At 41.5% G+C, this 27,621-nt stretch overlaps 1 protein-coding gene across 1 annotated transcript in view; it reads left to right on the top strand.

The window, feature by feature from the left end:
- Positions 1–6,866: 6,866 nt before the first annotated feature.
- The window catches only part of tgm2l (transglutaminase 2, like), a 30,036-nt gene continuing 9,281 nt past the window's right edge, over positions 6,867–27,621 (top strand). Inside the window, exons 1-11 of the mRNA XM_059993451.1 lie at positions 6,867–6,992; positions 7,822–8,004; positions 8,955–9,197; positions 14,223–14,332; positions 14,422–14,550; positions 16,595–16,772; positions 20,527–20,668; positions 22,002–22,105; positions 23,542–23,784; positions 25,113–25,379; positions 27,446–27,606. Coding sequence (XP_059849434.1) covers positions 7,827–8,004; positions 8,955–9,197; positions 14,223–14,332; positions 14,422–14,550; positions 16,595–16,772; positions 20,527–20,668; positions 22,002–22,105; positions 23,542–23,784; positions 25,113–25,379; positions 27,446–27,606 — 1,755 coding nt within the window. The 5' untranslated portion in view covers positions 6,867–6,992; positions 7,822–7,826. The remainder of the gene's footprint in view (positions 6,993–7,821; positions 8,005–8,954; positions 9,198–14,222; positions 14,333–14,421; positions 14,551–16,594; positions 16,773–20,526; positions 20,669–22,001; positions 22,106–23,541; positions 23,785–25,112; positions 25,380–27,445; positions 27,607–27,621) is intronic.

The raw sequence follows: 27,621 nt of genomic DNA on the forward strand, positions 1-27,621 counted from the left end.
GCTGCTGAACTGAGTAAACATCAACAGGAACCGAATAGCCAGAGTAAGGGCAGCAGCTTTACTTCCCTTGATAATGCACTTTACAAACGAGAAAAGTGCAGCATGATTTTAGGGAACAGTGGTATTATTTAACCATATAACCTGATGACCAGGAGACCCAAAGGATCTCAAGCATTTTCCAGAACAAAATGATTGAGAGCCTTTGATTTAATCCTGCTGCACTGATCAAGCTATCATTTTCACATAAATATCTGAGTGATGTGCAGCTGCCCAGTGTAACAGATATATTTTCACATCAGCAAAACAGTAAATAGATGATCGTGCTAGTGATATAATTCCCTTCTCCATTGGCAACTGGAAAGAGAAATTTTACTACCAGCCTTTCTTGGATCTGGAAGATTTGAATTAAAAGATTTATTAAAGAAATCGCCACATCCCTGGTGCACCTCAGGGATGTGTGCTCTACACTCTACACCCATGATGGTGTAGGCACAGCTCAAATACCATCTATAAATTTGCTGACAATACAACTATTGTTGGCAGAACTTCAGATGCTGATGTGAGGACATACAGGAGTGGGATATATCAGCTGGTTGAGTGGCGTCACAGCAACAACTGTGTTCTCAACGTCAGTAAGACCAGAAGGACTACAGAAAAGGTAAGATGAGGGAACACACACCAGTCCTCATAGAGGAATCAGAAGTGGAAAGAGCGGTTTCAAGTTCCAGGGCATCAATAACTGAGGATCTATCCTGGACCCAACATATTGATGCAGCTACAAAGAAGGCACAAAAGCGGCTATATTTCATTAGGTGTTTGAGGAGATTTGGTATGTCGCATGGACAGCAATTAAACCAACTGCATCGCTGTCTGGTGTGGAGTGGGGGGTACTGCCCAGGATTGAAATAAGCTGCAGAGAGTTGTAAACTGAGTCAGCTCCATCATCCTAGCCTCTGTAGTATTCAGGACATCATCATGGAGTGATAGCTCAAAAAGGCTGCATCCATCGTTAAGGACTCCCATCACACAGGTCACATCTTGTTCTCATTGCTATCATCAGGTAAGAGGTACGAAGCCTGAAGGCACACACTCAGCGATTCAGGAACAGCTTCTTCCCCTCTGCCATCCGATTCCTGAATGGACATTGAACACTACCTCACTACTTTTTTATTTTTGCACTACTTATTTAATTTAACTTTTACACGTATGTATATTTACTATATTTCATATGTTTCCTATCACTATGGATTGCATTGTTCTGCTGCTGCAAAGACAACAAATTTCACCACATATGCCAGTGATATTAAACTAGATTCAGATTCTGAGGATGCAGACCTGTTGATCACAGCATAAAATCCATCTTAACTGCCAGTTTTGACCTCACGAAGGTGTTGTAACTGTAAAGTGAAAGTAACAGAGGGAAAGTACAGGCCGAGGTAAAAAGAAGAGTGGAGTTCTTCTGCCACGGAAGTGATGGGAGGGTTGGCTCTGTTGCCGCCTCAACAGTCTTTGCCAACCAAAGGCTGGTGACCTTTCCACCTGTCCCTTTGGTAAGGAGCAGTATGGGGACAACAACATGTATATCATTTTAAGAATGTGGCACAAAGCTGGCCAAGAACCCGGAGGTTGTCCAGTTGGATTGTGGTAGTTGGGAGCACAGTTTCACAGTAGATCCAGTAACTCAGATGCGATTCTCATCTCTGGTTCTGTCGGTGTTGAGCTTGACTCCATTTGACTGTGTGGGTTCCATTCCACTTTAAGAAGGGAAGGCAAACACAGGAAACTATCAGCCAGTTAGCCTGAACTCAGTGGCTGATGAGATGTTGCAGTCCATTGTTAAGGATGAGATTTTGGGGTACTTGGAGGCACATGATGAAAATAGACCAAAGTCAGCTTGGTTTCCTCAAGGGGAAATTTTGCCTGACAAATCTGTTGGAATTCTTTGAGGAAATAACAAGCAGGATAGACCATAAGACATAGGACCAGAATTAGGCCACTCAGCCCTCGAGTTTGCTCTGCCATTCCATCATGGCTGATCCTGGACCCCACTCAACCCCATACACCTGCCTTCTTGCTGTATTCTTTGATGACCTGCCCTATCAGGAAGCTAACAACTTTCGCCTTAAACATACCCATGGACTTGGGCTCCGTAGCATTCCACAAATTCACCACTCTCTGGCTAAAAAAAATTCCACCTTAACTCTGTTCTAAAGGTTGCCTATCGATTTTGAGGCTGTCCCCTCTAGTTCTGGATCCCCCCACCATAAGAAACATCCTCTCCACATCCACCTTATCTAGTCCTTTCAACATTCGGTAGGTTTCAATGAGATCCCCTCTAAATTCCAGTGAGTACAGGCCCAAAGCTGCCAAATGCTCCTCATATGTTAACCCCTTCATTCCTGGAAACATCCTCATGAGCCTCCTCATATCTCTCCAATAACAACAGATCATTTCTGAGAAATGGGGCCCAAAAAATGTTGACAATACTCTAAATACGGCCCGACTAGTGAATTATAAAGGCTCAGCATTCTCTCCTTGTTTTATATTGTATTTCCCTTGAAGTAAATGCCATCATTGCATTTGCCTTCTTTACCACAGACTCAACCTGTAAATTAACCTTCTGGGAGTCTTGCATCAGGACTCCTATGTCCCTCTGCACCTCTGATGTTTGAACTTTCTCCCAATTTGGATAATAGTCTGCACTGTTGTTCCTTTCAGTAAAATGCATTATCATACATTTCCCAACACTATTCCATCTGCCATTTTTTTTTTGCCCATTCTTTCAACTTGTCTTAAGTCCTACTGCACTGCCTACCTCTTCACCTATCTTTGTATTATCTGCAAACTTTGCCACAAAGTCATCAATTCCATTATCCATATCATTGACAACAATGTGAAAAGTAGTTGTCCCAATACTGACCCCTGAGGAACAGCTCTGGTAGCCAACCAGAAAAGACCCCCTTTATTCCCACTCACTGCCTCCTGCCTGTCAGCCATTCCTCTGTCCATGTCAGTATCTTTCCTGTAATGCCAAAGGATTTTATGTTGTTAAGCAGCCTCATATGTGGCACCTTATCAAATGGCTTCCAAAAATCCAAGTAAATGACATCCACTGCCTCTCCTTTGTCTACCCTGCTTGTTACTTCCTCGAAGAACTCTAACTTTTGCTTCTCTCCTGGCTACACATCTAATCCTCCTTAGATGGAGAGATGTTGCTCCGCCCACGCATGTTCAACGGCTTAATGATATCATGTCCTGTTTAGACCTTGAAAAAATCCATTATTCAATTCTTAATTTGGATATAAAGTTTCATAAGGTCTGGGGACCTTTTATTGAGAATTTTCGTAATTTTCCTCTTAATTAAGTTTTTTTTTCAGTCCCTTGCTTTCAGCTCTTTTTTTGGTAGTAGGCATTATTATCTTCTGTTTTCAAGTGTATTTACAGTTTTGGGGGTTTGAATGTTCTGATTTATATTTTCTACATTTTGTCTTGGTTGGTCTGGAGTTTTTTTGTCGTGAGGCTTGGGGAGGATACTAACTTTACATGACTTCAATTTGGGTGCTTTCTCTATTATCTTATTTTGCATTATATTACTATTGTATGTCTATCTTGCACTGTACTAATTTTCTACTTTGTTTTGGGGGTTTTTTTATTTGTAGTGTTGTAGAAAATGCATTAAAAATCAATAAAAAAAAAGAACTCTAACAAATTTGTTGGGCAAGATTTACCTTTACAGAAACCTTGCCGACTTATTTTATCATTAGTCTCCAAGTACTGTATCCCTAAACCACATCCTTAATAGTTTACTCCAACACTTGCCCAACCAGCGAGGTTAGGCTAACTGACCTATAATTTCTCTTCTTTTTTCTTCCTCCCTTCTTAAAGAGTGGAGTGACATTTCAAACCTTCCAGTCCTCTGGGACCGTGCCAGAATCAAGTGATTCTTAAAAGATCATGACCAATGCATCAGTTATCTCTTCAGCAACCTCTCCTCTCTCAGGGCTCTGGGATGTAGTCCATCTGGCCCAGGTGACTGACCCAACTTAAAACCTTTGAGTTTGCCTAGCAATTTTTCCTTTGTAATAGCAATGGCACTCCCTCCTGCTCCCTGACACCCATGGACCATTGGCACACTGCTAGTGTCTTCCACAGTGAAGACTGAAGCAAAGTACCCATTAAGTTCATCGGCCATTTCTTTCTCCCCATTACTACCTCACCAGCATCATTTTCCAGTGGTCTAATATCAACTCTCACCTCCATTTTACTCTGTATATAACTGAAAAAACTTTTAGTATCCTGCTTTATATTACTGGCTGGTTGCCCTCATATTTGATCTTTTCCCTTCTTATAGATTTTTTAGTTGTCTTTCGTTGAATTTTATAAGCTTCTGAATCATCCACTTTCCCACTGACTTTTGCTACCTTATATGCCCTTTCCTTGGCTTTTATGTTGTCCTTAACTTCCCTTGTCAGCTACGGTTGCCTACCCCTGCCATCTGAGAACAACTTTTTCTGTGGGACATATCTATCCTGCACTTTGTGAACTATTCCCAGAAATTTCAACCATCTCTTCTCTGCTGTCATCTCCACCAATATCCTCCTCCAATCTGCTGCTCTCTCATGCCTCTGTAATTCCTTTTATTCTAGTGTGATACAGGTACATGTGAGTTATGTTTCTCCCTCTCAGACTGCAGGGTGAATTCTATCATATTAGGATCATTGCCTCCTAAGGATTCCTTTACGTTAAGCTGACTAATAAAATCTGGATTATTACACAACACCCGATCTAAGATAACCTTTCTCCTAGTGTGCTTAAGCACAAGTTGCTCTAAAAAGCTATCTTGTAGGCATTGAACAAATTCCCTCTCTTGTGAACCGTCACCAACCTGAATTTCCCAATCCCCTTGCATATTGAAGTCCCCCCATTACAATTGTGACATTACCTTTATTACATAACTTTTCCAGCACACTTTGCAATTCCAACCCACATCTTGGCTTCTGTTTGGAGGCCTAAATATGATTCCTATAATGGTTTTTATACCCTTGCAATTTCTTAACTCTACCCATGAAGATTCAACATTCTCTGGCCCTATGTCACCTTTTTCTAAAGATCTAATTCCATCTCTTACCAACAGAGCCTCACCATTGTCTATGCCTTTCTGCCTGACCTTTCATTACAACGTATATCCTTTGATATAAAGCTCCCAACTATGACTTTCTTTCAGCCACGACTCAGTGATGCCCACAGAGCCATACTGACCAATCTCTAACTGAATCACAAGTTTTCCCACATTTTTCTGAATGCTATGTGCATTTAAATACAGCACCTTCAGTTCTGCATTCTTCATCCTTTTGAATTTTGCCTCTGCTGTATAATTTAACTCTTTGCTCTCTCTGCATTTGTACCCAATCATTGCCTTGTCCTTCCTTACATTCATGTTACACCCATTATCTGCTTGTAGACCTGCTGGCTCATCCTCAACTCTGTCATCCTGGTTCCTGCCATATTAACTTAAACCACTCCATTCAGCTCTAGTAAACCTGCCTGCAAGAATATTTTTCCCCCCTTGGATCCTCCTTGATCAGGTCACACCTGCCCCAGAAGAGGTCCCAATTATCAAAGAAGATTTGGTGGCTGTTGTTTACTTGGATTTTCAGAAATCCAATGGAAAGGTGCCACATATGAGGTTGCTAAACAAGATAAGAGCCCATGGATTGTAGGAAAGATACTGCCATGAACAGAAAATTAGTTGACCGGCAGTTGGCAAAGAGTGGGAATAAAGAGGGCCTTTTCTGGTTGGCTGCTGATGACGTGAGCTTCCACATGGTTCAGCTACTTTTCACATTAAATGTTAAAGATGTGGGTGACAGAATTGATGGCTTTGTGACCAAGTTTGCAGGTGATAAAGACAGGTGGAGGGGCAGGTGATTTTGAGGATGTTGGGAGCCTGCAGAAGGACTTGGGCAGATTAGGAGAATGGGCAAAGAGCTGGCAGATGGCATACAGTGTAGTGTAGAGAAGTGTATGGTCATGCACTTTGGTAGAAGGAATAAAAGTGTGGACTATTTTCTAAATGGGGAGAAAATTCAAAAATCAGAAATGTAGAGAGACTTGTGAATCCTTGTGCAGGATTTCCCAAAAGTTAACTTGTAGTTTGAGTCAGTGGTAAGGAAGGCAAATGCAATGTTAGCATTGATTTTGAGAGGACTAGAATATAAAAGAAGGATGTAATGCTTGTAAGGATATAAGGCTTTCGTCAGACTGCAATTGGAATATGGTGTGCAGTGAAAGGATGTGCTTCCATATGGAGGCAGTGCTCACCAGAATGAACGTGGGTATGAAAGGGTTAACGTTTGATGGCTCTGGGCCCGTACTCACTGGAGTTCAGACGAATGTGGGGTGACTGGTCTGACTGAAAGCCGGAATCACGGTGGATGTGGAGAGATACAATCAGAACAAGCGAACCTGCAGACGCTGGAAACCCGAGCAACACACACAAGATACCAAAGCAACGCAGCAGGCCGGGCAGCATCTCAGCATCAGCCGAGACCCTTCAGCAGGATATTAAACAACCTAAGACAAGAGGGCGAAGCCTCAGAATAGAAAGCTATTCCTTCAGAACAGAGATAAAGGGGAAACTTCTTTAGACAGAAGGTGGTGAACTTGTTGAATTCTTTGCAACGGATGGTGCTGGAGACCAAGGCATTTGGCATATTTAAAGCAGAGGCTGATAGGTCCTTGATTAGTAAGGGTGTCAAAGGTTATGGGGTTGAGAGGGATAATAAATCAGCCGTGATAGAGCAGACTGGATGGGTGGATTCTGCTCTAATGCTCTGGTTTCTCCTGCTTTCCAAAGATGTGCAGGTTCTTAAGTTAATTGACGACAGTAAATTACTGCTGCTGGTGACTTGTTGAAGGAGTGAGGAGGAGAGTAAGGGAGAATAGAAGGGAAAAGGTGCTTGCAGAGATTCCGAGTCAAATGAACCCCTACTGTAAGTAAACAGAATACACTAATCTCTTAAATTTCAAATATTCCCTTTGTTCGATATACACCAGACACAAGTCATTTTCAAGTGAGCAATTCGCTATGGACCCGACCTACTCCGTTTCTTTTATAGTTGAGTTTTGTGGAGGGATTTCTCCTTCATTGCTGGTGGACCTCCCTGCCCCTGTGAGAGAGACAGAGAGGATGGTCGGATAATTCCCTTTTCTCAAAGCTATTTTCACTCCTTGGTTCCCAGAGACGCAGAGACCCTGGTGTTATGTGTGTTACTCTGGCTTTCCAGCATCTGCAGAATCTGTGTTTGTGATTTGGCTCCTGGTGTGGTTTTTTGGATTAAGATTGGAGGGAGCGAAATGGCATGAACTACCTTCCTCTGGGAAAATTACCATGCAAATCAGTGCCGCAATAGTCCTTTTATACACAAGTAGTTTATATCTATTTTGAGAGCGTTAATGCTGCAGCTTTACGTGTCTGGATATATAGGGGTGGACATGAGATTCCACGCACAGTCCTCTCCACTGAAGAGTGGCGAAAGGCTAAATTTGCGGTAAGAGTGGAGCGTATTATTTCTGCAACAGCCAGGGAAATCGTGACAACAGCCGGTAAGATACAGTCACAAAACGAAGAGAGCAGTTTTAAAGTTAACGTTGCGAACTAATTATAAGAACAAAACAATTTGCCTGTTATTTATCAGAGTCGGATGCTGACTAATTCTAATCAAAACTCGCGCGGCGCTGCACCCCTGCACTTCTATGTCCCTGTGAATCGATTCATATGAATGGGCCGGTTGAATCTTTCTGTTAAACGTTTTCCGATAGGAACCATGTCTTTGGGAGCGGTAGACCTACAGTGCGAGGCCAACAACACGGAACATCGTACCGCTGAGATGGGCTCGGACAGACTCATCGTCCGAAGAGGACAAGAATTCCGCCTGGCTGTGGAATTCAAACGCCAAGCCTTCCGGGATGGCGAAGACCAGCTCACACTCTCGCTGGACACAGGTCTGACCTGAAGTGGCATTTCGTGATTAGCTACTTTATAACACCCTTCAAAGCGCCAAGTTAATGGCATCTGGCTTTAAATTACAGGCTGGTCTTTTTCCAGGTCGTTGATTAACTGCTGAGTCTAGTTTAAACAGTGAAGCGTTTATTACTGTTCATCTGAGTTGCGATTTGGTAGCTGTTTCTCCTGCTCCAAAGTTTATTCATAGACCAGCAATCCTTGTAAATGAGAAAAAATAACAGAGAATGAATATTTTCCATATTGAAACGCCAAAACTCAGGCTGAACATCAAACCACCGAATCAAACTTCGAAACTCCAGTAAATAGAATAAATTAAGAATATGGTTGATAGAAATTTAAATTAAAATGTTGGAAACTTTCAACAGGTCAGACAGCAGCTGTGGAGGGAGAACCGGTTAATATTTCAGGTCTGGACGCCCCTCACGATCCTGCTTTTCATTCCACAAGATGTTTGCCTGATCGCTCCTGGAGTTCAAGCAGCATCTCTGGGGAGGGCTAAAGGGTCGGTGTTTCGGGCCGAGTCGCTTCGTTAGAACTGGGAAGGGTCTCAGCCAACCAGAGAAAATCTGCAGATGCTGGAATTCCGAGCAACACACACAAAATACTGGAGGAACTCCTCGTCTATGGAAAAGAGAACAGTTGGCGTTTCGGGGCCGAAGCTCTTCGGCAGGACTGGAGGTCTTAGCCAGTTCCGATGGAAGGTCTTGGCCCAAAATGTTGACTCTTCATTCCTCTCCGTGGATGCTGCCTGACCTGCTGAGTTCCTCCAGCATTTTGTGTGTGTGTGTGGTCTCTTTTGTGTTCATGTTGATAGCGTTTTGGGTTTTTTTTTGCTTGAACTGACTGAACATCAGCATAAGTCTTTCAATTCACATTACCCCGTGAATTATGCGATTAGCTTCGCTAAAGGTTACGATTCTCTGTGCAGGGCCCTCGTCACCGAACACCGACAGAATTTCTATTGAAGCTGTGAAGTCGACGGCGAAGGAGAACAAGTGGACATACAGTGTGAAGTCCACTCCGGGGCACATTCACCTGGCCGTGCGCAGCCCCGCAGACGCCTGTATTGGCATCTATAAAATGCACGTACTCTTCTGCCCCAGTGGGGGAGAAGGTTCGCAGAAGATCACTGTAGGGACCTTTCACCTTCTCTTCAACCCCTGGTGTAAAGGTGAGCAGTTCAGTTCGCTTCTGCTTCCTGTTTATATTGGGGTGACTTTTAAGCGCAATTGATGTGGCATTATTTATCTCCAAGGTAAATCAATAGTTACAGATGCTCATAGTTATCGTTACGCCTCTACTTGCTGTTTTCATCTTATTTCCCCCCATATCATGGAAACATACAATAAGATAAATATCTCTTTTTTGTCACATATACATCAAAGCATGTGTCCAATCAAATCAGCAAGTCCATCTGCCCATCCTGTCTGTGCTAGCCATCAACTATCCCTCCTTACTAAACCCGTTTCCTAACCCCCTGTTCAGGGGAAAAAATTCTCTTCATCTCACCCTAAATTTGCTTTTGGTAATTTCGTACTGGGGAGGTCAGAGGTAGGCTGAACTGGTTGAGATGCTAAACATTCTGCTGGAGAAAAACTCTTGCCAAGTATTTTCACACTTTGATGAGACAACTTTTCATTCACATTTTAATAGTCTCCCAGAGATCCCACCTCCTTTCAAGGACTCCAAACTTAACGTAAAAAAGAGGATATTCAGCAGCCAAAGGAAAACGTCAATGTAAAGAAATACAGAATGCAGAATTTTGCAAACATCTCACTTATAACAATTATTCAGACAAATATCTAATCATTTGCACATTTTGCAACCCTCCCAGATCTTTGAAAATCTTGGCTCTGATCTGTCAAGTTAACTGTCCATTTGTATAGAACACAGAGTAAGGACAAATTCTTTAGCCCATGGTTGGGCCAATTATGATGCCAATTTATTACCATCTAGTCTGAGTAAATATCAGATTGTAAATGTTCCATTAACATGCGTCATAATTATTGTCAGTAATTGAACAGACATGTACAATTACTGCTGTGGCCATTGTTGTATTAGATTAAGTAGATTTTGATTAATATGTAACCAGTGATTTGTAATAATGTGAAGCAAGCTCAAAACTGTTTTTGATGCAGGATGTCTTTGAATAAATAAAGATTAATTAGATCACCTTAGCCAAGAGTACTGGGTCAGTAGTAGTTTTGGAGTAATTTTGTAAAGGTAAGATATTGTTACTGTAAATCAAAATCAAAAGAAAAAATATACTCTAAAATACATCAGCAAGCTGGAGGAATTAATTGGAGATGAATAATAAATGTTGGCCTTGCTAGCGATGTCCCTGTCCACCCTCTCCAATAAACTAAACAGAATAAATACAGCTTGAAACAGAAAGTTTTGGAACTGAGGATGAGATGTTTAAAGTTGAAATAAAATGTGGTGAGCCTCTTAAACAGGGTTAAACAATGGTTCCTCATGCTGTGTGAAATTATAATTCTATGATTACTATTAAGAAAGGAAGTTTTTCCTCCTAGTTAATAAAATTATTGACAGTGCACAGTTTAGCTATTTAAAATAGGTGCAACCATCGTGACAAGTGGACGTCAACCAGCTGAAGTTCTGTCCCACAATCAAAGGAACTCTTACATACCCACTGGACAAAATGCAGGGAGAGGAATACGTTTTCACAGCTGAGTTCGTTAGCAGGAAAGCTTAGGAAACTTAGGAAAGTTTCAGCCTTCACTGTTACAGTGAAAACAATCCAAGTTTGCCCAAATACTCCTCAAAACCCATGTTGTCTAATCCAGCCAGTATCCTGTAAACCTCTTTTACACTGTCTCCAATGCTTTTGAAATCTTCCTATAATGGAGTGACCAAGAATTGAACTTAATACTCCAGATGCGACCTAGCTAGAGTTTTATTAAGAGGCAGCATAAACTCCTGACTCTTGAATTCAGTGCTTCAATGGAATTGGATGGTAAGACCTCTCTGTGCATCAGCCATTAAGGGACTTGTCATTAACTGTTAACAGTCCTTTCATATTTTATTTCCCAAAGTGAAACACCTCCTACTTGGCTGGATTAAACTACATATGTAATTTTTCTGCCAATTTTGTAACTCATCTATATCCCAACGTATCCTTTGGAAATTTTCTACACTATCCACAAGGCCAACATTTTTTGTATCATCAAGTTGACTAATTCCTGAAGTAAATGGCTTCCTTACTGTTACCATAGCAACACTGGTAAGAGTGAACACTGCACAATCCTTGTGAAAATAGGATGCCTCTTCACAACTGTTATCATTGAGTTGCTCACATATGATAAAAAATGGGCCAATTAAAAGTAGAGAAGGAATCAGTAAAAAAGCATTAATGGAAAATGAGGCAAACAATTCTTTATCTTTACAAAATTATTATTCATTAACAAGTTTGTGCCCACTCTTAATACCAGATAACTTTCCCCCCAAAATTATTTTGTAATTTGATGTCCCTTGATTAATATAAACACCTAAAAAAGTACTGTTCAAATGATAAGAATTCACAGTTTTTTTTTTATTGAAGCCAGCCTTACCTTGCTTCAGTTCTGCTATTTATGATATCCTTAAATTCTATGCTTTACCTTTGGGGTGTAGTTTTTGCCTCTCTGAGTTTGAACCTAATCATATCTCTGATCTGACTACAGGTGTTAACTTCTCTGTGTGAAGTGCTGCAAGAAATCTGATCACATTTTGTTATTTGTAAAAGTCTATATCTGTGCAGCCACCCTGATAATCTCATCTATTCTGTTACGCATTGATTTCTATAATGCAAGTTGTCTACAATATTTTGTCACACTGTAATTACATCTTTTTGGATGTGATGCAGTGCTTCTTAACTCAAGTAATTTATATTGTAAATGTAGAAATTTTATTAGGAAAAAATTAAGGAGATTATAAAATATTACAAAGTTTAGCTAAAACAGGGACACTGATATTTATCTCTATATCTTGGCTAATTACCCCTAGAGTGTAAAACCCAATTCACTAAAGGCTATTTTTGGTTTTGGCTCTGTGCGTTCATCAAGTCCTAATATGGTCACAAGATGCAGTATGCATTTGAGGTGATAATGTTCTTGTGTTCTATCACGTAACTAGAACTCTTTTCCAAAAAAGCACAGAGCTCAGTTGTTACAGAAACACTCTCAAAATAAGGAATGCAAACATACAAACGTTAAGGGAAAGGGAGAATCTCATTGGTCCTCCAGCTTGTCCCACTGACCACTGAAAAAAGAAGCAAGTCTTAACACTTAATCTAGTTAAGTTAGTTAAGTCTGTCCCGGATCATCAGGCTGGTGCTTATGCTGGTTTCTGTGGCATGAAGCAACTGAGAGTACAGGACTCCCCCCACCCTCGATAGGACGCTAGTCTATCACAAGGGTAACCCCCAGCCATTTTCAGCTGGGTGGACTGGAGCAGTGTGTGGTTAAGTGCCTTGCTCAGGGACACAACATGCTGCCTCTGGTGGGGCTCGAACTCACGACCTTCAGATCGCTAGTCCAATGACTTGGTCATGCAACACACACTTAATTTAGTTCTGGTCTTACATATTATGAGGTGTGTAGACTTTGTCCTTATCCTTCTATAGTTTAAACAAGCTGTCTAGATAGCCACATTCTATTTCCAAAGTCCACATTCCCTTAAGGCACAGAGACTTGGTTCTTGGTGTCTACCATGATAGCCAAGATTATTGACAAAAAATTGTCGAGAGCCTACTAAGCAGTTAGCAACAATGCTCTCTAATGCTATGTGATATTCTAGTTTACTGATAGCTATCTATGAAAGAGAGCTTTTTCTTCTTTATTGATGAAATTATTGCAAGAACAGATGCACAGTTCAGTTATTTAGCACTTATGTGTGTGTTTAACAAATCTAAGTCCGACTTTCACTGTGTGCTGTTAAAATGCCCTGGAAAACATATCTAACCATTGGACAAAGCTTCACTGTCTTCAGGAACATACTAAATTCTTAAGTACACACAATTAAACATACATAATTCACTCCTTCACACATTGCAGTTTGAAAGATTTCATTTATAAAAATAATTGGTTGGTCACCAAAAGAAAATTACGTTATTATTTATTTTGCTATCTCTATAGATACCCAAAACAATCAGCAGCAAAGATCAGTGAAGTATTTAGACTATTTATGATTAACAGGTTCATTTGATCCTTGCATACCTTAAAGGAAATATTTTCCAAATACCAGTGCTTTTTCCTTTCATTTAAACAAGATAAGCAATGAGTCTTGTCAGTTAGGCTCCATTTGGTAATAACACCACATTGCATTTTCAGAATGGGTGCTTGGCCAGTTTTGTATCAATTTTTCTTGTCATTGTCAGTGGCTGTAATCTGTGGGAGAAAGATAGAAATTCAACAAATCATTGATATTTTGTGTTCAAAAATACTCCACATATAAACAAAGCCAAGAGTATTTCAAGCGATAGCTGCCATCCTGAAGAGTAATCTGTAATGAGAAACGAAGTTCATTGGAACTAAACACACAGGCGATTTCAGTTTTTATAAACTAGTGTACATTATGACTGCAACAGCCTCAAGATGTCCTTCTAATATAGCAAAAGGTGATTGACAAAATGGGGATGAACCTGAGATGGAATAGGTAAATAATAACTGGATTAAAGCAGCATAGTAGAGATGTGTGGCAAAGCATACAGTCGGGAGTGGAGGGAGGATGAGGGACCATTTAGGGAAAGAAATCCGTGGGAATGAGATTGCTGGTGGCACTTTTGCCGTTATTGCTGGGAACAGATGGACTGAAAGACGGGTCAGAGATGGAAGCCGGGAATGAGGCTGGAACTGAGTGCCTAAGAATATGGAGACATTTGAAAACAAGCATGAGAATCTCGAAGTAATTCTGTGATTTCGCAGCCTGGTGACATCTCCCTTCCAAACCGCCCAGGTTTTTTCTGTTTGATTTCAGGGTGTTTCAACAATTTCACTCAATGATAAGCACAGACTAGAGTATGACTGTTTGATTACCAGGTAGTTCATCCATCCAGTTAGACACTGGGAAAGAGGGCTGTGAGCCTACTTTGGACAGCTGTTTGTACATAATAAATTGCAAATTAACAGAAGTGTTCAGAAGGAATTTAATTGCCTACCTCCTGTTTTCTACCCCCACCCCCCTTCCCAAAACCCAGAGGACTCCGTATACATGGCTGATAATGACCTTCTGGACGAGTATGTTCTGAATGAGAATGGAATCATTTACCGTACTGCCTTTATCCCACTATCATGGAATTTTGGACAAGTAATGTGACTTTAAAATTCTTTATTATCTACCTTTCTTTAGTGTAATTGCTCTGAGGCTTGTTGCTATTCTGAGTTATGTTTTGACAGTTTGAAAAAGACGTCATCGACATTTGCTTCCAAATTTTGGATAATAGTCTACCTGCTCTGAAGGATCCTTTGTCCGATGCGTTGAAGAGAGGTGATCCTGTATATATCGGCAGAATATTGACCGCTATGGTGAGTTCCAAGGTGTTAGCTATTTGTCAAATGTGTTTAACAGGTGTTGTCATCTGGTAGACTGTGAATCAGATTAGATAAAGGCTTTAGTTGTAGACTGTGTTGTGAGTACAAGATTAAAGTCAAAGTATATATATGTATATCACTATATATCAAGTTTAATTAGTGTTCAACCATACATAGATACAGCTGAACAAGACAGCATTCCTCTAGGGCCAAGGTGCAAAACATTCAAAATAGCGAGTAATGTAATTCAGAATAGCTAGCAAAACTCAAAATAGTGAGCAACATTCAGAGCAGCTAACAACGTTCAAAATAGTGAGCGAAGAAGCGTATTTACTCGAACATGTGTATAGTCCAAGACCCTGAGTGACAATGTCCGGCTATCGATGTTGCGGTCTCCCGGCAGTGCGCGGGGGCAAGCAATCCAGCCCGTCGGTCCACCGTTCGAACTTGTGAGGGTAAGGCCAGCCTCCCGCCAAGTGCGAAGGAGACACTGTAACACTTCCACGTCTTCTCAACTCATCAGCACCAGCAGGAAGGCCTGAGGCTTGACACCTTGTCCTTGCCACAACCGAGGCTACCCAGCTCCCACGTCGACTGGGCAACAAGGGCAACTGGTCTGCAGCAGCTGACTTTATCACCGCCTGACAGAATCTTACAATCGCAAGTGAAATGACTGAGACAGTCTCCCACGGTTATACTGCACGATGCCTTCCAGCAGCAGGCAGTAACACTGCCTTGGGGTTCATTTTCTTGAAGGAATGTACAAGAAAATAAAGAAATGCAATAGAATTTATGAAAACTATGAATAAACAAAGATTGAGAAAAAATGAATGTGCAAAAGAATACAAACTGCACATAAATAAATAAAGCCGCGAACTGGAATTTTAAAATCCTTGGAAGTCGGTTCAGTGTTGAGGTGAGTAAAGTTGTAGAGTTCCTGCACCTGGCAGTGTGGGACCTAATGCTCCCGTACCTCCTGGCCAATGATTGCATTCAAAGCAAGAAAAGAGGTATAGTCTTGATTTAAATTGACTCGAGAAAATAATGCAGTGTTCCTTAGTCTCGATCACTAGGGTATTCAAAGAGAAAATCAGTAAGTCTTTGGAAGATCAGGGAACTGAGTATGAGGTACTGAAACAGAATAAAGGATGAGGTTTGAGAAGGACAGCCTTGATCATATTGAATGCTGGGCAGGCTTCAATGTTTGTTTGGTTGCTGTTTCTGATAGGTTAATTTCAGTGACATTAAAACTAACTAATATACAGAGAAAGTGACTTGTTTTGATGTTCTGCGTGCAGGAATGTGTATCTCCTATTTACTTCCATCATCAGCAAATGAATCAGCCAGCTATGTCCTCCACCAGCTACAAAATGGGGTACAGGTTGTTGGATAACACTTTAGAATTTGCACCCATTTCTGAATCATAAAAACACCATGCAAAGTTGTTGAACACAAGAAAGCCAAATCTTTAAATATAAAGGGCCCTTTTAACTAACCCAGAGAGCTGTCAGAAGTTTGGCACGAGTCACATGCATTACACAAACTGAGACTGAGAGGAGCCAAGAGAAGCTGATCTGACCTTATGTGTTACCCAACATTGGCCCAGTATAGAAGAGGTTAGGCAAGATCAATTTTTCTTCGTAAATAAACATTACTTCTACATTACCGTTACGCAAGAAAGGACAATGTATCCCTCTTCAGGTTGTATTCATTCAAGGTAATACAATGAACAATGGCCGAAAGTGCTCTGCTGATAATTCAGGCACCGTATGTGGAGAGTGGAGCAAAGTTAATTTTTCAGAGTGGAAAAGGTTGTTCTAAGTCTTCGAAAGGGGAAAGGGGGTTGAGAACAAACAGATTGTCTGTGATGAGGTAGAGATCAGTATAGCCTATAACAGTCTTGGTCAAGGTGATTTGGATATTAAATTTGCCCAACTAAAGGCCTGACTCTTAGAAAGAGGCTTTTTTCTTAGCAGAAGATTGTTTATTTGTTTAGTTATGAAATGATACTAGCTGTTTTGTTTTTCTCCTCCAAAAGGTGAATGCAAACGACGACAAAGGCATCATCTTGGGGAGGTGGGATGGTGATTACGCCAATGGGACAGCTCCCACCCGGTGGAATGGAAGTCTGCCAATTTTGCGCAAGTGGAGCAGTACTGGGGCCGGGAGAGTGCGATATGGACAGTGCTGGGTCTTTGCTGCTGTTGCTTGCTCAGGTTAGATATCGGTAGCTTTCTCACCAAAGACCCCCAAACTTTCCTGTTTCAAAATGCTCCATAAACACTCTCTGTGTATGGTGTAGCTGCAGGTTACCATATGGTTGTCCCAGCCAATGATGGCACTTTTAATTATTTCTGCTTTATTATGCAGACTGAGGCAAATGAAGATGATTTTTTTTCTGTTGATTGGTGCTAAGTAAATGATGTTGTTTTGATCTGTGGTGACATTGAACCCTTGCCAAATAAAATTCACCACATTCATTTAAACCTTGGGGGTGAAAGTTTGTCTTGGGTTATGGGAAAAAGCACCTGATACTGCCTGTTAAAATCCCCCCACCTGATAATAACTTCTTTGGAAATTAATGGAACTAAATTTTGGGCAGAGCATTGAACGTATGATAAAAGTCCCTATGGTGAATATCATCTGCCAGCGCTGTGTGATTGTTTTAATCCATTTCAACTTCACCATTTTCCACCTAGTCTCACTTGTTTATTTCCTTTTGGAGTTGTTGACATCTTTCTGCACACCTCATAATTCAATCCCGATCCACTGGATTCCCCTAATGTTATGCGATTGAAAATTAATTTTGTTTCAAACTGGAAATTGATAGTAGCCATTGTGAGTTACTTCTGTTCACTCCGCAAAGTGACCTGCTACCCTTGGGTGATTCGACCTTGCATTCTCAAGCAAGAGAAGATCTGCAGATGCTGGAAATCTAAGCAACTCACACAAGTTGCTGGAGGACCTCAGCAGGCCAGGCGTCTCCAATGGAAAAAAGCTCCTTTTTCAAAGGAAGGGCTTCCCATCCTCCACCATCAACGTTGCCCTCAACCGCATCTCTTCCATTTCACGCACGTCTACTCTTACCCCATCCTCCCGCCGCCCTCCCAGGGATAGGATTCCTTTGTCCTCACCTACCACCTCGCCAGCCTCCGTGCCCAGCACATAATTCTCTGGAACTTCTGCCATCTCCAATGGTATCCCACCACTAACCGTATCTTGCCCTCCCTACACCCCCCCCAACTTTCTGCTTTCCACAGGGTTCACTCCCTACGCGACTCCCTTGTCCATTTGTCCCTCCCCATTGATCTCCCTCCTGGCACTTATCCTTGAAAATAGTGCTATACCTGCCCCTACACCTCCTCTCTTACCACTATTCAGTGCCCTAAACAATCCTTCCAGGTGAGGCAACACTTCACCTGTGTACCTATTGGGGTCATATATTCTGTCCGGTGCTCCTGATGTGGCCTCCAGTATATCGGTGAGACCCGACGTAGACTGGGAGACCGCTTCGCCGAGCATCTAGGCTCTGTCTGCCAGAAAAAGCAGGATCTCCCAGCGGCCACACATTTTAATTCTTCTTCCCATTCCCATTCTGGGATGTCAATCCATGACCTCCTCTACTGTCGTGATGAGGCCACACTTAGATTGGAGGTACAACACCTTATATTCCATCTGGGTAGCCTCCAACCTGATGGCATGAACATCGATTTCTCCAACTCATGCCTCCCCCTTCTCCAGCCCAGTATCTCTTTCCCCAGTCAACTTCCCAGCTCTTTACTTCTTCCCTCCCCCTCCCGGTTTCACCTATCACCTTGCGTTTGTCTCTCTCCCCTCCCCCACCTTTTAAATCTACTCATCTTTTTTTTTCTCCAGTCTTGCTGAAGGGTCTCAGCTCGTGATATCAACTGTACTTTTCTTCTGTTGATTCTGGCCTGCTGAGCTCCTCCAGCGTTTTGTGTGTGCTGCGACCTTGCATTCTGTTGGGAATTCTGCAGTGAGGGTGTTGTCGAGGGTTATGTCATTCCCTGGGTGATGTTCCTTTTAGAATATTGGAGCAGAACCTGGACCACATTGCTGGGCACTTGTGAGGTAATGTGATCTTCCCAACAAAACTCTGAATTGGAATCCCTGCTGGGCTGGCCAGCTACCTTGGCTTATTCCCCAATCCCTGCTACTGTACTGTACCATCCAGTACCAGTCCTTCCCGGAAACTGATTATTTCCATGTCTTTCCTTAAGCCCCTGACTTTGAATTCCCAAACCCAAGAGATTCTGCAGATGCTGGAAATCAGAGAAATCCTCTCAAAATGCTGGAGGAATTCAGCAGGCCAGGCAGCATCTATGGAAATGAATAAACAGTCAATGAGTTGGGCCAGGGCCTTTCATCTGAATTCCCAATCCAGCATCACTCCTGAACACAACCAAGCACCCACCATCCCACCAGTGGCAATATCTGCCAGTCCATCCATTAAGGTGCTGGTACCCCCAATTTCTTTGCCTTGCCCCACCTGGTAGCTTAGTGGCAGGCATAACAGCTTATTGCACCAGATGTAAAACGGATTGGAGTAACCGACCGGGGTTCAATTCCTGCCGCTGACTACAAGTTTTATCTTCGCTGGTGCTCCGGTTTCCTCCCGCATTTGGGTTAGGGTTAGTAAGTTGTGGGCATGCTATTTGGTGCCAGAAGTGTGCTGATTCATGTGGGCTGCTCCCAATATGTCCTCAGATGTACTGGTTGTTGATGCAAAACAATGTGTGTTTTGATATTTTAAAGTACATATGACAAATAAAACCAATCTTCACCTTTATTAATTCAAGTGAGATTTCTCTCTCGTCGTCATAAACCTGTGCCGGTATTCTCCCCCCACTCGCCCCTGCATAAGCCCAACCACAGCACAGGAGTGACCAAGCTTGAAGCCAGCTTGCTGGGAGTTTGGTAAAATGCGATCAGCTACAGCTCTTGCACAATTGATGCTTAGGTATGAATGCTGTAAGATTCTTGTTCGTGCCTTTATTAAAGCTGTTGGATTCAATATCTAATTGGATCAATATCAAAAGTTCAGTCAACACGTGTGGCCTGACCAAGAGAGCAGACTGAATAGAACCAGTGTCACAGTGGTCAGGACATTGGCTTGAGAAACAATGTTGTTTGCTTATCTTGCCAGTGGGCTGGGGAAATTTTGCAGATGAAGTGATGGTGAGGTGCTTTGAAGTGCAAGCTATAGTTTGTCCTTGCCTCAGAAACAAGTAGGAGGTCAGGGACCATTGCTGCCCAACAGACCGTGGAACTGAATGGATGTAAATCAGTAGGAATTGAATTGAACTGACTTTATTTCTTACATCCTTCACATACATGAGGAGTAAAAATCTTCACAATACGTCTCTTTACATTATGTGCAATGTGCAATTTATAGTAATTTGTAATAAATAGGATGTACAGCAGGACAGTCAATATAGCATAGAAATAAAATTTTATCAGCGTGAACTAATCTGTCCGATGGCCTGGTGGAAGAAGCTGTCCCGGAGCCTGTTGATCCTGGCTTTTATGCTGTGGTACCGTTCCCCGGATGGTAGCGGCTGGAACAGTTTGTGGTTGGGGTGAGTCGAGTCCCAAATGATCACCTGTCTTTGTAAATGTCCTGAATCGGAATCCTGTCAGAATTCTTCTCTCCATATCCCAAGATTATTGAGGTCAGTTTATAGCATCACTCTGATGACCGTGGCTGTGATAAGCAGGCATTTGAGGATTACCTGCATTGTCAGCAGGAGTTAAATCCCTGGGGTAAAAGAGAAACACCTAATTCAAGGATCTAACATGGGGTGTCTTTGGAAAACAGCGCCAAAATAAGAACTAGAAGTGACTTTACTGGAAAAGTCTAGAAAGTAAAACCTGAGGAGTCACTAAAAACTTGACAATAAGTAATTTGAAATGGACTCGTTCATGATCATATTTCCATTTGTATTCCAGTTCTGCGATGTCTGGGGATTCCAAGTCGTTGTGTCACAAATTACTCCTCTGCTCACGACTGTGATGGTAATTTGAAAGTGGATCATTATTTCAAGCTTGGAGATTCTTTACATGTGCTTCCAGAAAGGAAAGACATGGTATGGTATGTACCTTCTTCAACTTTTTTGTGGACATTGCATTGTCTAGGAATCCTGCCACTGCCACAATTCCCAGGGAAAGTAATTTTGGTGCCCTTTGCCATTTGATTGTGGATTTTTTTTTCAGAAACATTAACTTCAACAGCCATCCACTTGTTCTGTCACATTTTCACCAGGGTCACTAAAGAGAAGCATCCGGGAGCTCTTAAGAAAGAATTGATGAGGGCCCAGTTGCTGATGTTCAGGTGCTTACTCTAAAAATAAAGAGGCAGGTGTCCTTTGGCCATGTCATCAGAGGCCTCCGCTGGTTTTAAGAACATAAGAAATAGGAGCAGCTATAGGCCATCTGGCTTGCTGCACCTGGCTCACCATTCAACAAGCTCACGGCTGATTGGGGCATAGATACAGCTCCACTGACCTGCCTTTCCCCCAAAAACTCTTAATTTGCATTCTATGCAAAAATCTATGTATCTAACTGTGTCTTAAATATATTTAATAAGGTGGTCTCTACAGCTTCCGTGGGCAGAGAATTCCACAGACACACTACTCTCTGGGAAAAGTAGTTTCCCCTTATCTACGTCCTAAATCTCTTCACCTGAATCTTGAGGTCATGTCCCCTAGTCCAGTCTCACCTACCAGTGGAAACAACTTTCCTGCCTCTATCTTATATATCCCTTTCATAAATTTATAACATTCCATTTAGTATAGGAGAGTTTCTTTCTTGCTGTCCCTGCTTTTCTCTTGGTAAGATTCCTTCTGGTCTTGACAGAGATAAGACTCTAGACTGTCTTGATCATATTCAAAAGGCTCCTTATAACATCAGTTTGGGGAGACTTTCCATCTCACCTTCTCACCATCCCCCATTCCCACCCAACACCTTCATTTCAGAGAATTAACATTTCATTCAGGGGGTACGGGAGAGTTCCATTACCAGGCCCCAACAACCGATACCATAAAGACCCAGAACCTCATGGCTTCTTTGTGTCGGGGAAGATTCTTACTTACCTTGGTCCAGGAGACTTCACCACCTTTTTATTACTCTAGTATTTGAAAGACTCCCTAGGCTTTGACACTGCAATACTCCTCACTGAAGTTGGGTTTTGATGCTGGTAGACAATGCCTCTTTTGGGACAGTATATACACAAAGTGTGATTTTTGAAAACAAAGGGTGTTTACCTTTGAAGAGCTGCTGTAAGAAATTGATTCAGAGCTTTGAACTGCCTCATTTACTTCATTATTTGACATTTGGTCACACTTAATATATTTGCCCCATTGGTGCCAGTGCCTGGTTAATTAGATTGAGTAATCTAATTTACACCGATGTGCTGTTGTGCATAGGAACTACCACTGTTGGGTTGAATCGTGGATGGCCCGTCCCGACCTTCCCCCTGGCTTAGATGGATGGCAAGTATTGGACCCAACGCCACAAGAAAGGAGTGATGGTAACACTGAGACTAAATTGCTGTAGTTTTATATATTTAATTAATAGAATGCAGGCTAATTCCAGTGTTAGTCTCTGTGTAAAATGAGAAGATAATCCACAAATTAAAATGTCAATATATCACTAGGCGCCTGCTCTTCATACCCAATACACCCTCTAAATAAACATAAACATGTCTTTAATATTTTAAAGCATAAATACCAATTAGTAAACACATTAGAAACACATTAAACACTAACGCATTGAAACGTCGAAGGTGCATCAGTGGCAACAAAGACAATTCTCTGTGAGAACACCACACAGCAGGAAGCCGCTTAATGGATGTTGTCAAAAAGTGACACTATATTTATACAGACAGTGGTCGGTTTCATGCAGACAAATATATTTGTTAGAAAAGGAAATGAACTGCAGCCTGGGATGAGTCTTTCAAATACCTGGATCACCAACAGCAAGCGGGCAAATAATGTGCATTTTTATTATGGCTTTATTTACAATCCTGTGATGTGGAAACAGTGCAGGCTGAAGCTAATTCAACTGTTCCGCCACGTGTGTGTGTGTGTGTGAGAGAGAGAGAGTGTGGGGTGTGCTTTTCTGTTTGTGTGTGTGGCTGGGGCGGGGGGTTATTGGTCTGCATATATACGTGTGAACTTTGGAGGTACTTGTACACACAAAATAACCTGTAGAGCTGCAGAATCGTTAGCTGAGAGGTTAACATCTGTGTCTCTGTAGCTGTGGATTCCCACTCACTGCTCTTCTCTTGCACCTTGTGGCAAATCTCTGACGGCAATTTGAAAAATTCCAGTCTCCCCTTTATATTAGTGATAAGTTTTTCCTTTTCTGGCTTGTAATTAGAAACTATCATTCAACATTTACTCTCTCAAATGTTTTCAAAACCTTACATACTTCTATTAAAGTCTCAGGTCCAGCAGATGGGAATTCAGCCAATGATAATTACAGGGAACAGTATATTTTATGTTTTCGATTCGCAATATATCTTCGTAGTTTGAGGTTTTTATTTTATTCATTCTGAAAATGAGTGCGATGTACTAGCTCATCACACAAATCAATCGGATTTGTATCACTTGTATATGAAATAACCACTTCTGGGTTCCAACAAATTAGCTTACTATGGTGTTTCTGGACTATGGCTAGGGAAGAAGGGGTGGTCGGGTTTGGGTGGAGTGCCATTGGGTAGGCAGTGTTGGGGTTCAAATCAACATCATAAACCCCCTTGAAAATATTCCTGTGGAGTTGGAGGTAGTCTGTTTTTGCCTCAACTCAAGCTCACGCTATAATGACCATGCATGATGCCTGATCTCCTGGGGAGGGCAAGAGAATGCAATGTCTGTAATCTGTCACTGCCCTCAGTAGATGAACAGGATAAAATTACAGAATCCACCTTCCGCATCTTTTACTCTGGTGCTCCTACCTCATTAGGGATATTCTGCTGTGGTCCTTCCCCCGTCAAAGCGATAAAAGAAGGTCAGATGGATGTCAAATATGACACGGTGTTCATCTACGCTGAGGTCAATGCAGACGTGGTTTACTGGGTAATGAAAAAAGATGGAACAATGAAAGAACTACTAAGCAAACAAGACACAGTGGGAAAACACATTATTACCAAAAGTCCTTACTCGGACAAAAAAGAAGATATCACATTGGATTATAAATACCCAGAGGGTAAGAACTTATTCTACCTTTGCAAGTAATAAAATGGACAATTTTTTGGTTTCATGTCATTTAATTTGGTTTGGCAGCAGTGCAGGCGGGTTTTCCATGCATCAATTAATCTTGCTTATTGTTTTAACTCTTCAAAGACACTTCGGAACAAAGTTGAAGTGTCCATTGTCCTGATGCCAAGACTAGGTTAAAATCTAGACCATAAATCAGATCCCCGCAATCCCTGATCTTTGCGGGCAGATGCAAAGCAAATGAATGAAAGCACTCAGCCATCTAAATGGATAAGTTTAATTTTGTGAATCACTGTTGATGCATTTCTCAGTCTGCATAATGGAGATGTAAATAAGTAACTGTGTTACATTTTTAAAGGATATATTTATCAAGTTTTCAGATGTAATAGGGTGGTCATTACTGTACTGTGCTCCAGATTAGGTGGCCAATTTAATCGAGGTCTTTGCTATGACACTTGGTTTAAGTGCTATAGAAACTGCACCAGGGTATGAAATCCACATTTTGATAGAAGCTAAGAGTAGTGAGTTCCATTCACAAATTTCTATCAATTGTATATCTTCTCTCTAAATCTTCTCAAGTGTATCTTTTATACAGACCCAGATTTAGCAACCAGTACGAGTCTTATATTTGTAATTAGTGCTTCACTGCCGATCTTCTACAAAGTTAGAAGATTGTGGGAGTAAACTTGAACTAATTGTACTCCTGATCCGATAGAGTTGTATGTCAATTAGGCCAGGTGGTCTGAAGTCCAGGCTCAGATGAAGTAAACACAAGAGATTCTGCAGATGCTGGAAATCCATTGTAACACAGACAAAATGCTGGAGGAATTCAGCAGGGCAGGTGGCAGAGGAATAAACCGTCACTGTTTCAGGTCGAGACCCTTCCTCAGGACTGGAAGGGAAGTTTCCTGAATAAGGAGGTGGGGATAAGGGGAAAGATTACAAGCCAGAAGGTGGTAGTTGAAGCCAGGTGGGTGGGAGCGTGATAGTAGGAAAGAAACTGGGAGGTGATAGGTGGAAAAGGCAAAGAGCTGGAGAAGAAAGAATCTGATAGGAGAGGAGAGTAGACCATGGGAGAAAGGCAAGGTGGAGGGATGCCAGGGAGAGGTAATAGGCAGATGAGGAGAAGAGGTGAGTGGGGAAATGAAAAAGAGGGAAGGTGGAGGAGAAGAAAATTACTGGAAGATGGATAGATCAATGTTAATGCCATTTCCAGGGTTTTAACATCACTGCTTCCAGAGCTGTTTGAGAATGCAGTTGGGCTAAGTTATCAAAACCCAACTTCAAACAATGTTGATAATATCTTCCACTTCACAGGTTCCAAAAAGGAACGGGAAATCTACAATAAAGCAGGAAAGAAAATCCAACCCACTGGTGCTGAGTACCAAGACTTAGAAGTCACCATCAAACACGTTTATGCAATTCTTGGAAGTGATTTCAGTGTATATTTTGATATTGCTAATATCAGCTTTACAGACAAGGACATCGATATGGTTCTGTCTGCAAGTGCTATAACTTATTCAGGGGCCATTTTAAAGCAATTCAGCAAGAGGTCGGTTAAATTCGTATTAAAAGCTGCCTCAGGTAATTACACACAACAAGTAGCAATTCTACAGTGATTGATTACACTTGCTTTTCTTAATGGTGTCATGCAGTGGTCTCTCAACCTGTCCTCCTACAAGGTTAAAAGGGCATGGATTTGGTGAAATTTGAATGTGTCAGGGAGATATTGAGTGGTGCTCAACGAGTACTCAGCCAGAGAAATGGAGGAATTGGATTGATGATGTTCTGAATCTATTATTGTTGCCCTATGAGAGATGTTGCGATTATTTCTAGTCTGAAGCTGAATCATACTACTCTGATATAATTGGTGTTCATTGGGCCCAACTATATGGGTAGAATATAGTACTTCATTGGTGAAGATCTGACTGATTGCATATGAAAGATAATAACATTGTTGAATGATAATTGCAAAACACACGTTGGGATCACCAGAATTCCCAAAATGTACTGGGGTGACCAGAATTCCCAGCCCAATATAAATGAGGATAGATTTTATTTTTAAAACTTTCCAAAATCAAGATTTGAAAATTTCCTTATTTGTGTGGCTGAGTATCACATGAGATGCACATTGATTTAAGAAAATATAGATTTATCTTTTTTTTTTGGTTGAAACAGACATACAGTCATGGTTGTACAGCATGGAAAAAGGCCCCTCAACCCATACTTGTCAGTGCTGACAAAGGTGTATATTCATTTAATCTCATTTCCCAACACATCAGCCTAATCTCTATAGACTCCTGTCATCCACATACCTGTCCACATACTACTTAAATGTACCTAACATACCTGCCTTAACCACTTCCTCTGCCAGCTGGCTTGATAAATCTACCAGCAGCTGTGTAAAAAAAATTGCCACTCAGCTCCTTATTAAACCTTTCACCTCTAAGCTTAAAGCTATGCATGCGCTCTAGTTTTCGATTCCCCAACCCTGGAAAAAAGACAGCTCACTCTGCCAATGTCCCTCATGATTTTATATACCTCTGTGAGATCACCCCATGGTGTCCTGTGCTCCATAGAGGAAAGGCTCAGCCTTATCTAACTTCTCTCAATAACAGAGTCCCTTGAGTCCTGGTAACATCCTTTTAAATCTCTTTTTTACACTCTTTCTCATTTAAATATATTTTTCCTACAACAGGGTGACCAAAACCGAACACAATGTTCCAAGTGCGGCTTCATCAACATCTTGTCAGCAGCATAACCTACCAACTTCAATGTTCACTGCCATAACTGATGAAGACCAGTGTGGATAAAGCTTTCTTCACTGTGATTTACAACTATCTCAGCAAGGGCTCTTGCAGTTTCTTCTTTAGCTTCCCCTAGTGTTCTTGCATATACCTCATCAGAACCTGGAGATGTGTCTGTCTTTATCTATCAGAACACATGCAGCGGCTCTTCCACTCCCAACATATCCTCACTAACGTTACCAGATTCCCAAGTCTTCACTTGCTAAAAGCAGAAGGGAGAAATGATCAATGAGAACTCTCCCCATCTCCCTCAGCCTCAGATAAAGATTTTCTTCTTGTTCTTGAGGGTCCTATATTCTCCCTAGTCACTCTTTTTCCTTAATATACAGTACTTTTTAAAAAAGCCATAGCCATCTCATACTCCTTTTTCTCCCAAGATTATATGAGTTCATCACATAATCAGGAAAGCTTGGTATAAAAAATGTGAAATTTCTCTAAAACCATTGGCCAGCAAAGTCTTCTGTGGACTGTTCTCTTCTTGTGACCCGATCTATACCAATTGTTTGGTAAGCTCTCAGAAATGATCGATAAGTATTACAAGAGACTCGAAGAGAAGCCTAACCATACAAGTAAAACAATGAGCTGTGCAAATCTAATCAGATCTCCACAGTCGAGTGAGAAGATGGCAGTATTACTAGGTTGCTTTCCACCACGTCTTGCCTCCTAAATTTTAAATGGGGCACCAACGCATTATTATCCCCTTTCACAATAAAGCCAGAGACCTCATGGCATGGGACGACTATATTTTTACTTACTTTTCACTTTTATTTGTATTCCAGCTTTTGCTGTGCCCACATTTAAAGTCATGTGTTATGGTTTAACAAAAGTTGTTGCTTTTATTAGAGAAAAAAGAACTTCTGAGACTGAGATATGAGGATTATGGTGAACACATCACTGAGCACAATTTAATTCGATTGACGGCCATGCTTGTAACTGAGGATCTGTCTGTAGTGAGCCTGAAGGAGAAGGATATTGTTCTGAGAGTGCCTCGGCTTGCTGTGAAGGTAAGAAAAAAAGTC

Source organism: Hypanus sabinus, chromosome 17 (assembly GCF_030144855.1).
Source record: "Hypanus sabinus isolate sHypSab1 chromosome 17, sHypSab1.hap1, whole genome shotgun sequence".
Taxonomy (NCBI): domain Eukaryota; kingdom Metazoa; phylum Chordata; class Chondrichthyes; order Myliobatiformes; family Dasyatidae; genus Hypanus; species Hypanus sabinus.